This window comes from Sinocyclocheilus anshuiensis, unplaced genomic scaffold, assembly GCF_001515605.1.
Source record: "Sinocyclocheilus anshuiensis isolate Anshui unplaced genomic scaffold, SAMN03320099.WGS_v1.1 scaffold1635, whole genome shotgun sequence".
NCBI classification, from domain to species: domain Eukaryota; kingdom Metazoa; phylum Chordata; class Actinopteri; order Cypriniformes; family Cyprinidae; genus Sinocyclocheilus; species Sinocyclocheilus anshuiensis.
The window spans coordinates 413,189-428,919 of NW_015549682.1; the positions used below are offsets into that span (position 1 = coordinate 413,189).

A 15,731-nucleotide genomic window follows, 5' to 3' on the forward strand; every position below is an offset into this window, starting at 1 on the left:
TTTTGTTCACATAATATATGTGTGTGTACTGTGTATGTTTATTATGTATATATAAATACAAACACATGCATGTATATATTTAAGTATATTTTATTTTTATATAATATATATGCATTTATATATAATATAAATTAAATGAATATAAATATATACATGTAAATAATATTTTCTAAATACTGTATATACTGTATGTGTGTGCTTTTTTATATGCATAATAAATATACACAATACACAGACATATATTATGTAAACAAAAACTTTTATTTTGGATGCGATTAATCGCGATTAATCGTTTGACTGCACTAGTCTTTATATAATTGGTCCTTAAATAAAGTATTACCGAATATCCTAGAAGGCTGAAAAACTCTCATACTTTTTGATGCAAAAAAAGCACCTAACACATAACTTTCCATAAAAAAGTATATTTTCTTATGTTTACATTTATATGTTTTATTATTAGTATTGCAATAGGTGAGGTTCTCTAACAGTGGTAATAACAGATTTTGAGCAAATTTGAATGATTTGCAAATTTGCTTTCCAAACAACACGCTTGCTAAACAGTGTTTGCATTAGAGCTTTAGAGATCCATTAATTATACTAGAGACCTACACATGAAAACACTAATTGGACATCTTACTCAAATCTGTCCTCAGCGGTGGCTGTTTTTTCTTTTCTTTTTTATTGTATTCCTTTTTATCAATAATTCAATCCATATTTGTAGCACTGTTTGATGCTAATAGTGGCAAACATTAATAATGTAATACGCTGTGGCTCTATGCTGTCAGTCTGATTGAGAAATCAATACACAAATGCCCTAAATGAAGGCACGGTTGCTTTGTTAGAGTATGTGTTGTGCTGTATCCACAGGACATGCGTACCGGCGCTGTGACATCAATGGGACCTGGGAGCTGGCCTCAAATAACAACAAAACCTGGGCTAATTACAGCGAGTGCGCCAAATTCCTCACCCATTATAACCAGAACCAAGAGAGGGTAAGACCTTCCACCTTACAGTTGCTGTTATCGACTGAAGTCAAATTTGCATCCACAAGCATTTTGAATATGTAAATTCGATTTAAAGTACCATCAACCAAAACTGAATATTCAGATTGTTTTCTGATTAATTCAGAATATGCCTCATGGTGTCTGCTATAAGTGTTTTCTTGCACATTCTGACTGAACTGATTAAGTATCCAATTCACTAAGGAATTATGTAGGCAACTTGACCTAGACAAATTACATTGAAGCAAACAAACATATAAATGGATGCAATGCATGGAAATGCACCTGGACAATGACTAAAATGATATTTGTTTGAAATATCCCTTCTCTCAAACACTGGACTACAATTACTTGTGTTGCTTCATTCAATAAACAATAGCTGTGCTAATATTATTGCAGTGACAAATAATTTCTTACTTCAATGCATTATTTAAATTACAGAGACTCTTTTAAAAGTACAACTTTAAAACTTTATTAAACATTAAATACTTAAACAGTTTGTTTTCCATTTACTCAAAATTATAGACTTGAATAAACTGGAATCTAGGAAATTTACTTGAGCTGATATAATTTTAAAATTAAGATGAATTAATTTTGTGTGACCATGCACAGATTTTTTTTTCATGTTTAATTAATCATATTGATTATTTAATTAGTAGTAACAGTTCCATATTAACATCATGTCAATGTCAAGCACAAATGAACATTCAACTCCAAAAGGTCTTTCCCTTGAGATAAACACATAAAATAGTACTTAATTTCATGTTATTCAATATTTACTGTCCTAATCCAGCTCTATGCAAAGAATACTGTTAACTAAACATCTAATTTCCAGTTTCCGTTAATGCAGCAAAAATGATTCATAGTCACAACATAAGTGGATGAAGTAAACTTGAGTTTTACATACAGTATACTGTACATGGATTTAAAGTGGACAAAACGTTCAGCAATTGTGTTGCAAGAGTCGCAACTGATTAATTCATTGCCCCCTTAGTGTTTAAATTTTGATTTGGTCCTTACTCAAAGCTGTCGTGTCTTGAGAAGACATGCAGACTTGGAACAACATGAGAAGACTTTCTTTCATATTCCTATAAAAGTCAAACCACATCGTGTGAACACAGTTCATTAGTCATCAATGTTAACACTAAAGTTTTTTGTTTGTTTAGTTTTGTTTAGATTCGTTTTTCTCATCTGTGTGCTTTTCATTTTGGTGTCGACGGGCAAAAGGCTGAGCTGTGGGCTGAACTATTTATCATTTAGATGAGGAATGCACATCAGCTGAAGCCTCAGTGAAAAACTATTCCACTTCACAAGTCTGAACTGAATCTAATCAATGGAATCAGCATAATCAATGTAGTTCACCAAAAACTTGTAATAGAAAATGTCTGGATTACTGAGACGCTGTGTAGACACTCTCTGTAGCTGCTTGGGTTTGTGTACTGTATATAGCAGAAAATCTGACATTATTTAAGCTCATAAGTGTCCTGTGATGTGTGTGTTATGGTGTCTCTTCAACACCATCAGCTAATGAATCAGTGTGATTCTCTAGGGCCTCAGACGTGGCCACTGATATGTTCCTGTTGCATTATTATGCAGCATCCTATGGGTTACGTTCTAGACATTCTATTATGGCAACGTGTTAAATGAGAAAAACACTGAATAGACATTACATTACACAAACCTTTAAGGCTGCAATGTGGCTATAACATTGTTTTCAGAAGCTTCATCTGAAGTGGCATTAGGTATGTTTACACAGACGGTTCAGACTCAGAGGTGGCATGAATGCATTTACACTCCTAAATATAAATGACACTCTAAATATACAACTAAAACCACCAGTAGGTGATGAGTGAGCCATTCAGTCATTCATTCAACCGATTCATTCAAATGAATGATTCATTCAGGAAAAACATCACCCTTGCTCATATGTTTTTGCTAAATTGTATCGCATTATATAAAGGTAAGACAAAAACCCAAATCTTGAATTTTAGGGGCATATTAAGGCATTCTCATAGTCGACATCACAGAGTCAGTCGTTCTGCATCATGTTTGCCAGCAACTGCATTCAGTGTAAGATCACGTACAGGTCTGGGCCATGCTAATCATTTTATATATATTAAAATATATTTGAAATCTATGCTAAATATATATTGAAAACAGTGAAGCTCAATAAAATATAGTTTTTAATTTATATTATATATTATTATTTTTAATAATATATTTAGTTTCAAGCCTCATATGGCATATGAATATATTTTCTTGGATTGAAATATATGTTGGGCAAAATCTATTTTTAAATGCTTTTAAAATTTATATTTTTAAAATATATTTAGCAAATATATTTTTGGCCTTTTTTGCATATATATATATATGCAAAATAGGCCAAAAATATATTTTTTCCCAACCCAGTCTCATAAAAATATGTACCTCTGGGTGCTTTTCTGCAACACCGTTTTTACGTACCTTACTGCACGTTTCGGCGCAGTTTCAAACACGGGTTCAATACGTGAACCCTGGCACGTTTTTATTACGTTGATATAGGTACGTATTGCTGTGTTTTTATTACGTTGATACAGGTACGTATTGCTGTGTTTTTATTACATTGATATAGGTACATATTGCTGTGTTTTTATTACGTTGCTTCAGGTACGTATTGCGGCGGGTCAGAATTCACATATCCGGGGACTGTCGCTAAAAGTTAATGCTCTATCGTGTTGGAAATATGCCCTACACCAAACCCAACCCTAAACCTACCCGATAGTGTTAACAAATGCAAAACTGATATAAAAACACATTTTTTGATGCAACCGTGTCATTTGAACCTTATTTATATGCAGTAGTTACACGGGATTTGAACCGGAGCTCCTCACCTCTCAAGTACGTCTCCGTACTCCGTGAGCTACCAAACAAACCTATTGTCGATGAAAACCCATTGATATGAAGCTGGATATGTGTGGTGCTAACGTTCAAAAGCATCAGTTTTCAAATCTCCCAGCATATTAAAATTGTTTTGAAGTCATAACATGATATTCTTCAAGTAATTGTGCGAAAATTACGCTTTATTAATCGAAACTCTGTAAATGTGTGTGAAAAGGAATAAAAGGTGTCGGAGTTTTACTGCCTCTAGTGTTCATTTCTTTTGGAAACTGCAGTGATATGTACTTATTGGTACGTATTTCGCGTCTCGTGAAAATGGGCCCCCGGGTACGTTTTTGCCATGAGACCAGGTTGTTTTTTTCATATATTTAATATATGTTTTTTTTTTTTTTTTTGGCCATTAGTTAAAATCTATATTAATGTGCCAAGCTGTAATATCCACTTGTTTTGGACTTTACTTAAAAATACTCTTTAATAGCAAGCTCTTCATTGTTTTGTCTGGTTTGGGTCCTGCTCTGTATTTTCCTGCTCTGTATTGTATATTTCATTTTGCTATCACAATTAATTTTAGATTAATGACTGATTTACTCTGTGATAGCCCTGATATATCTACCACAGGATAATAAAGTCTAAAAGATTGCATATTTTATGGTCATACCACTCATCTTTAGTTCCACAATTTGACATGAATAGATCAAAATGAGTAATTTTTCTGTATTATGTGAATTCCCTGATGAAGTGGATTATTAACGTAATTTGCTAAAATTCAGTTCTGACATTTACTGTTACACATCATTGCTCATATCTCATTTGTTCATCCATCATTCAGGTCTGAGCAAGCTGTCCCTTTACAATCATTAGTTCTGGATCAATGTATTCATATTCATAACAATTCTGTCACAAAGGCTTTCCAGATTAGCTTTCCAGATCCTTGGTTACTCTCCGCACAAAAATTATTTGTTCAAATAGTCAATTATGGTTTCCAGTTTTTTATTTGCAACTTTTTTGGAAGATACTTTCCTTTGATCTGTAACACGGTTGGGTGAATGTAGAGATCTATATTTTGAGGTCATGCCTTTTTTCTTCCCAAGTCCCAAGAGCCACTTCTGCAGTTAATGAGAAATGCATCCATGCAAATGAAACGCTTTGGAGAGCAGCGACTCAACAGCACAAACACAGCGCTGGGTTTGGCCATCGCATCTCATGCTAAATGTTAACAGCTGGCAAGTCTCTTGTTCTATCAGCTCCAGATTGCTCTCCTCTAATGCACACGACTGACCCAGCTCGCTCAGTTAGTGCGGTCGCGATGTGAACTTGCTCGGCTGCCTACAGCCTGAAGTAATCGCAGTTGAAAGCGTGGCCGCTCGCCGCTCACCGCTCAGCTTTTGTCGAGTCTCTGAACTTCCAGACAAACAGTTTTTGCACGAGTCTGTGAGCAGACACCTTAGTCACCGGGTGTCAGCTTGCCCTCCAAATAAACAGTTGCACTTCTGGCAGAAAAACCGCCAAAGGCAGAGATTGGATAGGTAATTCCTTCAGCAGCTCTGCTTTTGTTTACACGCCAAAAGATGCGAATGCTTGAGCTTTGAGTTTAAGCCCAAACAGAAATTAGACACCGCCGGCGTGTGTTTTCATGTGGTGCAAATATCAGTAAACATAAAGAAACTGGGATTGTTTCAGACAAGGTCATAATATACTGTATTGAGATGAAGAAATAATTAAAAGGTTCCGGATTTTGAACTATAGTCCAAAGAAAAATAGAAGATAATGTGCTTTTAAAAGCATGTTAGGGCTGCCAGTGTTATGAATGTTATGAAATGCATGAATTGCAGGGATCATAAATTTCATTTTTTACATAATACTTCCTGTGGTGCACTTACAATTTTATAAGGATTTTAGAAGGATTTTTTTAACAACAAAAACAATAATTTAATCATTTAAAATCATTAAAAAAAAAAAAAACATTAACCCATTATACCCTGATTTTAGTTTAAAGGAATATGTCTTCATATCATATTTAGATGTCTTGTTGAGTAAAATGTTGCAGCTCTAAGCATAGATCATTGCTGTCATGTCTGTTGAGCAAACGAATGCAATGATCTTTCTCAATTTCTGCACTCTCACGAATGCTTTCATCATTACTAACACAGTGCAAGAATGTAAATAAGAGATCCACTGAGCAGTGCAGACAGTGTCATTGATTATATTGGGAGTTTGGGCGAGAGTGTCTTTGTTTTCTTTCTGTAAATAACTGAATCATTATATTTTTATGTGTATTTTAAATATATTTCAAAATGTACAAAAATAAAAATGGCCCAATTTTTTTTTTATTAAATATGTAAATATATTATTGATGTAAATGTATTTTCTGTCTTTTTTTCTACCCATTTGTAAAAATATAAATATATATTTTAAAAGCATAAAAGCACACTGTAGTAGGGTTTTTCATCCACATTTGATTTTAACCTAAATGTAGGCTACTGTAAGATTGGAAATGTATTTTCCTGCCCCTAAAATTATAAATTATACAATTAACAAAAGCAAAAAAGGCCTCTAACACTAGCTTGCTCTATTCTTTTTCTATTCCGAATATCTGTTTTCTTTTTATTTATTATATAATTAAAAAACACCTTGCTACGTGTACTGCGTTAAGCTAACTGAGACTTGTCACAGCACTTGCATATCATTGCTCTTTTGTTGATTTTGATTGCTTCTATTGTCCTCATTTGGATAAAAGCATCTGCTAAATGACTAAATGTAAATGCTAATTGCAGCTATTTCGTTTCGTTTTTTTTTTTTTTTTTAATTGTCAGTCCTAATACATGTTCAATATATGATTTGATTATGATATGATTGTCTGTTTTATACACCCATTCTGATATTCTTGCTTGAACACCAAGACCTACAGCTGTTTTCTGTTCTGTTCCTGGTGCTGTTATTTGTTAGCTCTTGTTCTCACTTTCTTCTTTTTGTCTTTATTTTCAGGAGGTTTTTGACAGACTTTACCTGATCTACACCGTGGGCTACTCCATCTCTCTGGGATCACTTATGGTGGCGACAGTCATCCTAGGATACTTTCGGTAAGAAAAACCCACCTCCTTGTTTTCACAGAAAGAATTGACGAAGCTCTTCACAATGAAGAATTAAAAAAAGCAATTTTAAGGGCTTTTTCCTCAGTCTGGGGGCTGTGCAGAAATGATATTGCTTGGACAAAAATGGCACATCAAACAAGACGTCTATGCATAAAATATTCTGGCATTGTCTTTTTACTTGATGTTTTAGATTTTTGTATTTTTCTGTTTGATTCATAGAGTTCTTGCATAGAACTTGCCCGAAACATGCCAGCGTTCACAGCTTTAACACTACCATTGTTCCTGATGAACAACAGAACTATTATGCAGAAATTTCAGTGATTTAAGACCATAAATTATACAATTTTTGGCTAAGTAGTAATTTTTTGTCAATTTGTATAACAGTTAGGCATAGACGAAATCAGAACTGCAATATATAAACTCGCAAATGCATGAAAAAAGTCAGAATCGCAAGATATAAACTGAAAATTGTGAGAAAAGTCAGAATTGAGCATTTATATCTTGCAATTCTGACTGTGTTTCTTGTAATTGCAAGTTTATATTCCACACTTCTGACTTTTTTTCTCGCAATTGTGCGTTTATATTCCATAACTATGACTTTTTCTCACAACTGTGATTTTATACCCCCAAAATTCAGACTTTTTACTTGCAATTGCAAGTTTATATCCAGCATTTCATTTTTTCCTCACAATTGTGTTCATATCCTGCAATTTTCACTTTTGTCTTGCAAATTGGGAGTTCAGCGCCAAAACACTTTTTGCAGTGCTGCTTTTCCTCCACAGCATTTGCTGCTTAAATATTGCAATCTGTCAATAAATACAAAGAAATTTGGATTGCTTAAACACCACGGACGTGTGAAATTGGTCTTAATCAGGGTTCTTAGGCTACAATCTAAATACAATATACATGCCCCATTTTTTTGAATCGATTTGTTTACTTGATGCGAGTTTTATGATATCCACATGTAGACCTCATGATGATTTAGATGCATTTATCAAAGACTCCAGCTGAATGTCTGCTAGCTGCCGATGTTTACATACTGGTTTGATGGAGAAATGATTTACAACAAACTAAATGACTTTGAGTCTTTTTTTTTATGCTGAGTTGATGTGTGCTTTTATGGTCATGAGACATGAGCAGAACAAGTGTAAATCATTTGTAAAACCCATTTTAGTAATACTTAATTGGTTTATAGTAACAAAGCACTTATAAATCATTAGCAAACTATTAGTTTATGATAGTTAATTCATAGTTTACAAACTTTTTGTCCCTACATTGTTAATACATTATTATGCTACAGTATGTACAAATAATGAGTTCCTCATTCATCAACCTAACTGACATACAGTATTTAAACCAGTAGTAAAACAGTTGTTAATGGTTATCAGGAGTAATTAGTTATCACTGTAGATTAGATCATGGAAAATACTAAATTAAAAGCATCTTTAGCAGACATTAATTGCTAACTGCATTAATACAAAGTATATGAAGTGTTCAGATGCAAAAGCCTCTAAAAGCCATTTGAACTTTTCTTCTAAAATGAGCATTTTTCTCAGGCTCCGGTGTGCAGGTTCAGTAATTTCACTTTAATGGCAATGAATACGTTATTTGAAAAAAAAAAAGAAATAACTGAACAAAAACATAGGAGCCTGAGAAAAATGCTAATTTTAGAAGAACATTTCAAATGGCACTTAGAGGCTTTTGCATCTGAACTCTTCATTAAACTGTCACATTTGATCTATGCATGGCTTTGAATGGCACGTTCTGCTCGTGTTTCAGGAATAAGGCACAATGGTTCAGGAGTTAATGTTTTTACAAGTGTGCTGAAAGTGACTATTTTACATTTAAAACTTCAATAAAACGTTGTGTTTTGACTTGACTAAAGCGATCGGTTTTCCAAATGAACGGAATCAAATGAATGTTTCTCTAATAGTTCACCCAGCGTGTGTACTGGCCCTTTTTCAATATTAAGACATATGAGTGCATTTATTACTTTTGCGTTCAATCGTTCCATTTTCATTGCTAATTAATGCAAAGAGGTTCCCTTCGTTATTTATCCAGCGGGCTTATTCAAATAAAGGGTCGGGTCGTGTGCGGAACGAGCTGCTGACAGGTACCAGATTAGCTTGACTCGGCTCCAGTGCTCCGTGCTCTTAAGAGCCAGCTCATTGCCTGGGCACCAGGAAATGCAGGTCAGGAAAATTACTTTAATAAGGGCTCGTTTGGGCTGCTGCTGATCCGCTGCCAGCGTTTCCATGCTCTCTGCTCACAGTGTCAGTAGTATGGTCTCAGGTGCATGGGCTCCAGGACATCAGCCATGTAGTACGGTGACTCTCAAACATTAGCTCCAGTGTTTGAGGCACACTTCGAGAAGCCAGGATCGACACGGATCGGCTCTCCGGAGCTTCCCGATCAATAGTTCCCAATGGGACGGTGGTTAAACAGCAGTTAGTCTAATGACGAAGAGGCAAGCGATTCCACACAGCTGCTCTAAACCTCTCCAGAGAAACGAGAGGAATAACAAAAATAAACCCAAAAGGTTTCATATTTCAACATGCCTGGCTGAAAAAAAAGAGACCGGACTGCACACCTGAAGTGTGCATTTTGCACATTTGCAGGTTTTAGACAAATTTTTTTCTCTCCACATTAACAAAAATAGGAATGGATACTGATCACAAAAGAAAATGACAATTATACGGTTCAGTTTGTTGTTACGATGACAAAAAGGTTTAAAAGTTACATTTTTAGCCTTAGTGATTTAACAATGCTCGTCAATGACAAAGTGATTAGGATGGCCAATCAAATTAAAGTAGGCGGGGTTTACTTTTCACAGAAGCAGAGCGTGAATTCCAGAGCAAAGTGTCAGTTTTAAGGTTGAAAGAATTTGAGGTAAGATGGAAGTAGTAAAACATCTAATGTTTGACAACTGTTTTATGACAGAAATGTTAAGCAACTGTCAGTAATACCCAGTGATGCTGATAACTTTTTTTTTAGTTCAAATTTCAACGTTATGAATTGAAAATATGGTATAATTTACGTGATTCATGTAGTTCCTATCTGAATAGGATGAGACAAGAAGCTTTTTGCATTGTGTACACACTGGGCATACAAATAAGAGATTTTATAAAACAAATTGGACGTGGTTTTGGCCTTGGTTGACTTTTTTTTTTTTAGTGGCTTTAATTTTTGTCTAGCCATTTTTTTTACTATCCCTAATTTGAAACCAAGTTTTATTAATCTAATTTCTCCTATAGAACTTTCTGTAACACTTTAGATTAGGGAGCACATATTCACTATTAGCTGTATTTTCCCTCAATAAACTCCTAATTTGCTGTTTATTGGTAGTAAATAAGGTAGATTTTGTTGTAGATGTGTTTAGGTATGGGCTAGATCTAAGGGATCTAAATTATGGTCATGCAAAATAAGACATTAAAATGTGCTTTAAGTACTAATAAACAGCCAATATATGCTAGTGTCACGGTGTGGTGCGGGAGAGAAGCACGAATACGAAGAGGAGAACGATAAACAGTCTTTAATAATCCACATAAGGGTAATCCATACCAGGTAGACAGGGTTCATACTCACAGCTAACGTAGACAAGACCGGACAAAGAAAAACTGAACTGAATACAACTTATAAGGTAGAGTAAATAAGGATAATTGACGAGACACACCTGAACATAATGACACAATCAAGGGGAGACAGAAACTAGGTCAATGGAACACGAGGGATCAAATGAAAACAAACACAATAGTCCATGAAGTGTGACAGTTCGCCCCCTCCCGGAAGGCGCGACCTCGCGCCACAGAGAAAAAGGGTGGAACGGAGGGGGACTTAGGAGGAGGACAAAGGAGTGGAAGTGGGATGGAAAACCCCTGGCATAAAGGCAGGCAGACACATTCTGGAGGAGGTTCCGGTGGAGTACGGACACCCGGGAGGAGGACGACAACCAGAGTCCAGGGCGGACCAGACAGAGGGAGGAGCCAGGGAGAACACAGAAGGGACTTGGAGCAGGAGGAGCCAGGCGAGATCCAGGCCGCAGCCATTATGGTGGCCCACGGTGGAGCCGACGGAGGGAGGAGCCATGGTGGAGGAAGGGCTGACGACTCCAGGGGGCTGACCAACGGCGGCGGAGCAGGTGGAGGAGGAGCCCAAGGCAGAGGCGGGGATCCTGACAGAGACAGAGGGACAAGGTGTAGCCGGAGGAGTGGAGTCCCGAGGCGGCGGATGGTCGATGACTGACCAAGGCGGATCCGGAGGGACGATGGAGCCCGGCGGAGCTGGGACTGGGAAGCTGGAGGAGGAGAGGAGGGATCCTCAAACCACGATGGCAATGGAGACTGGCAGACCCGCGGCGATCCCACCGCACAGATGGTGGGCTGAGGGTAAGCAGAGGGACTGCCAGGAAGCAGCGGTGACCGAGCTGACGCAGGGATGACAGGAGGAGGCAGGAGAGGGAGGGTGAGTGGGAATTTGTCAGCGTCCGCACTTTCTGGGATGGTGTGTGCTGCCCATACAGACCAGATCGCAACTCCCAATAGCGGAAGTGCAGCTGACAGGGAAACGACCTCCGTGGTTGTAACAGGACAGGTAGACCGTTCAGGGCAGACAGACAGTTCAAACATGACCTCCGTGGTCGTGACGGTACAGATGGAAGATGGCGGGAGAAGACAAGGCATGTCCACATATAAATCCATAGCGAAGGTTATTAAATCCGCAGAGTCCTGCTGCAGCTCACCCTCAGCGGTGGTGCAGTGGGCGTGGCTTTTCCCCAAGCCTTTGCGCTCCCTTGCTTCATCCACCGGCGCGTGCTCAGTTGCCGGCTCTCGCACCTGGTCAGACGTCATATGAGGCTCTGGCTCCGGGGCAATCCTCAGCTCTGTTGCTCTCTTTGGCGATGGCTCGTCAATCGCGGCGGGCTCTGGCTCTCCGTCTGCGATGGGCTCAGGCTTTGGCTCTGTGCAGCGGGGAGATGGTGGGCTGGGCTCTGGGTCTGGAGTGGGGCTGGTATGTTTGTCTGCGATGTCCACCGTCAGCGGCTCTCCACAAGACACCAGCACCCACTCGACAAAGGCGATGAAGCTCTCACGAGGACCATCCCCGGACAACCGCTCTCTTGTGGTGTTGTTCAGTCCAGCTCGGTAGAACGAGCAGAGGCAGTTGTCCGGGTAGTGTATGTAATTAGATAGAAACACAAAGTTCTCGTTGTTGTCCTCGAGAGAGCGATCCCCCTTCTCCAGCAGGAGGATGAGAACAGCAGGGTTGTTCATAATTAAAAAAGAAAAAACTTTCAAAACAGAAAATAAATGAGGGGAAACACGCCGCTATACTTTTTTGTACCGGACAAAGAAACACTGAATTGAATACAACTTATAAGGTAGAGTAAATGAGGATAACTGACAAGACACACCTGAACATAATGGCACAATCAAGGGGAGACAGAAACTAGGTCAATGGAACACGAGGGATCAAATGAAAACAAACACAATAGTCCATGAAGTGTGACAGCTAGTAATTTGCATGCTAATAAGCAACAGGTTAATAGTTGTAATCTAAAGAGTTACCAAAACACCTAACCACACTCTAGTACAGGGTTCTCACGGCCATGGAAAACCTATAAAAGTCATTTAATTTCAAACATGTGATTTCCAGGCCTGGAAAAGCCATGTAAACGAAATCTTAAAAAGACATGGAAATGTCCTGAACATTGTAATGTGTAATGTGTGCTGTAATGTGTACCCTATGACACCAGACGCTTTTATCCAAAGCGTCTTACAAATGATGACAATAGAAGCAATCAAAACCAACAAAAGAGCAACAATAAGCAAGGGCTGTGACAAGTCTCGGTTAGCCTAACACAGTACACATAGCAAGTTTTTTTTTTTTTTTTTATATATATATTTAAATAAATCAGCGTTAAACTTTATTTTATGGTGTCCTTGTTACAGTGTATAATGTATTTAAGTACTGATTAATATTAATTAACTAGCCTGCATGTACTTACTATATGGATAGGGTTATGATTAGGGTTTGGCTTAGGGTTACTTGCATGTAATTATGCAGAATTTATTGTTATTATAATAGTAAGTACATGTAACATGTGTAACAAGGACACCGTAAAATAAATTTGTTACCGAAATCAGTTGTAGTTGAATTAGTTGAAATCAGTTGAACATTTCTATAGTCAATATAAAATCATCCAGTTGTAGTATATTTTAAAGTGTTTCTTTGGCTAAAAATAACCCCAAAGTTTTTCTGAGTGTGACAAAAATTATTTTTATAAATCCGTATGCAGTCATCTAGGGCTATCTTGATAGCAGATTTAATATAATGAGATGAGATAATGAGATCTTGATATGAAAAAAGGTCAAACACCATGATAAGCTTTAACAACACAAGACCTTATTCTAACATTTAGGGCAAGCAAACTAAACTGCTACTTATGCCACCTACACACTGCATTATTTTAGCCCTGATTTTCCTCTCAGAGATTGAGACTGCCAAAAAAAATCACAAAATCAGATGCAAAACAGTGCTTGTTCACATGAGTAACAAACACTATGTTTGAATTATAATAGCCTTGATCTGAGAAAAGATGATTCACAATGATCGATAGTTGTTTAGTATGAAAAGAACAGCATTTCAATGACTTTGAAAGTCTTATTGGTAGTATTTCATGATTTTGCACTTACAGTACTGTTGATCTGCACATCCTGTTTACAATATTGATTGTTTACAATATTGTCATATCTGTAGTGTTAACATGATATGAATATGTAAATATGTAAATATCATGGTTATCATTAATATGGTATATTTCAACAACTAGCAACCACTCAGTAAATCATGCCAATAATCATAATAATATGGACAATTCATTTTGATTCTATGCTATCTTTAAAATATCACACACAATCTGTGGTGATTGTGTGGTGTTGGACCAAAGCAAACACCGACAATTATTAATGACCAGTGGAGGTTCTGAAACCATTTTTTAAATTGTTCTCTTACAGCACAAATTGATCAGTCATTCTCATTCTCAAGGCATTTTAGTGCAGACATTTATGTGCCTGTAGTCTTTTAGTTTACATCAATACTGTATCCTTTTGAGACAAAAGTGCCCTATGACATTAGCTCCGATGGCTAATGTGATCTCATGAATAAACATACAGTATGTATTTGGCTCTAGCACATGTATGGTTTTGTACGTTAGCATAAGCATTGAAACATACAGGATGGATATGTTGGCAGCATCTAAAACGCAAACATTTTTACACATGAACAACTGTAGGAATGTACAAATGTTTATGAATCTTTTCAGGTTTATTGAATACTGAATTGAGTTGGGAATATCCGTACAATAGTATATTATAACTAAAACATTTGTCACTGTGCATATTTACATTATATGTGAACTGTGCATTATATTATAACTTTTTATATTATTATTATGTGGTTAGCTTTAGGTAGAGGTGGCTGAAGGGCAAACTATATATATAATATACCTGCACAGATATATTTACAATGTAATATAAGGGATTTGGTGTAGATTTTTAAACGTTAACAGCTGTAATGTAAATATTTCTTGCAAATACTTATGAATTTTCATGAGATCAGGCTGCAACATCATTTCATTCAGAGGACTGCAACAAATCTGGAGGAGCTTTTACTTAATAGACTTGCTCCGGTCAAACTAGTTTGAGAGAGTGTAGACAAACCGAAGGGAATTTGGGAAACACATGCTTGCAATTTTGTTTTTATAGCTTACTTTTTGAGCCCTACATTTTCAACATTTGTGCTTTCTGAACCTTTTAAATCCAAAGAAAGTGTTACAGTCAGCGGCAGACTCATCTGGCTCTAATTAAGATCAGTATTGTTCTTCTAGCCTCTGTGAAAGGGCATTGGAGAGCAACTAAACACACACACACACACACATACACACAGCTCCAAGTATCTGCTATTCTACGGTACTAATCTGCATTCTACTGGTACATTAATCTGCAACATTCTGGTCTGTTATTTCATGTACCTTGATACCTCACACTATTTACACCTAATTACAAAATAACCCTTGTTTGACCTCATTTCTCTTTTTTATCTTTTATGTTTCAGGCGGCTGCACTGCACCAGAAACTACATCCACATGCACCTGTTTGTATCGTTCATGCTGAGGGCCATTAGTATATTTGTGAAAGACGTGGTGTTGTACTCTGGTGCCGCTCTGCAGGAAATGGAGCGCATCACTGTGGAGGATCTCAAATCCATCACAGAAGCACCTCCTGCCAACAAAACCAAGTTTGTAAGTGCAGCACACATACAATCATATCTATCAGTGAAGTCCATAACAGAGGAATCTCACATTGTGTTGTTGCCATAGTAGTAGTAGTTTGGGAGCATCGTTATCCTCTGAAGCCATTTGTTGTTGACTTGCCACTAAGACCCTCCTGTAATTCCCACATATGTGCGTAACCAGGAAACAGGGATTTCAATTAAGCTTTATGTGAATTAAATTAACTTCCTTTTTAATTAAACATTATAATTAAGATTATTATAGTAACTATGGTACTTACTCAATACCTAGTAACCGGAAGGATTATGGATATTCTCATTTGGCATGAATATGGGTCCCAAGCCATATAAAGAGACTAGGATATAAGCCGTCCAGCAGCAACCCAGTTCCCTTTCGATTGAGGTTCACACTGCATTTTGTCAGTAGCTGATGCTACGGGGAAACACCTTTTTTCAAAAATACTGATGCCCT

The 15,731-nt window shown here is 37.1% G+C and overlaps 1 protein-coding gene across 1 annotated transcript in view; it reads left to right on the forward strand.

Moving 5' to 3' along the window:
* The window catches only part of pth1r (parathyroid hormone 1 receptor), an 88,521-nt gene that overhangs the window by 63,256 nt on the left and 9,534 nt on the right, over positions 1–15,731 (forward strand). Inside the window, exons 4-6 of the mRNA XM_016449716.1 lie at positions 868–992; positions 6,864–6,958; positions 15,083–15,269. Coding sequence (XP_016305202.1) covers positions 868–992; positions 6,864–6,958; positions 15,083–15,269 — 407 coding nt within the window. The remainder of the gene's footprint in view (positions 1–867; positions 993–6,863; positions 6,959–15,082; positions 15,270–15,731) is intronic.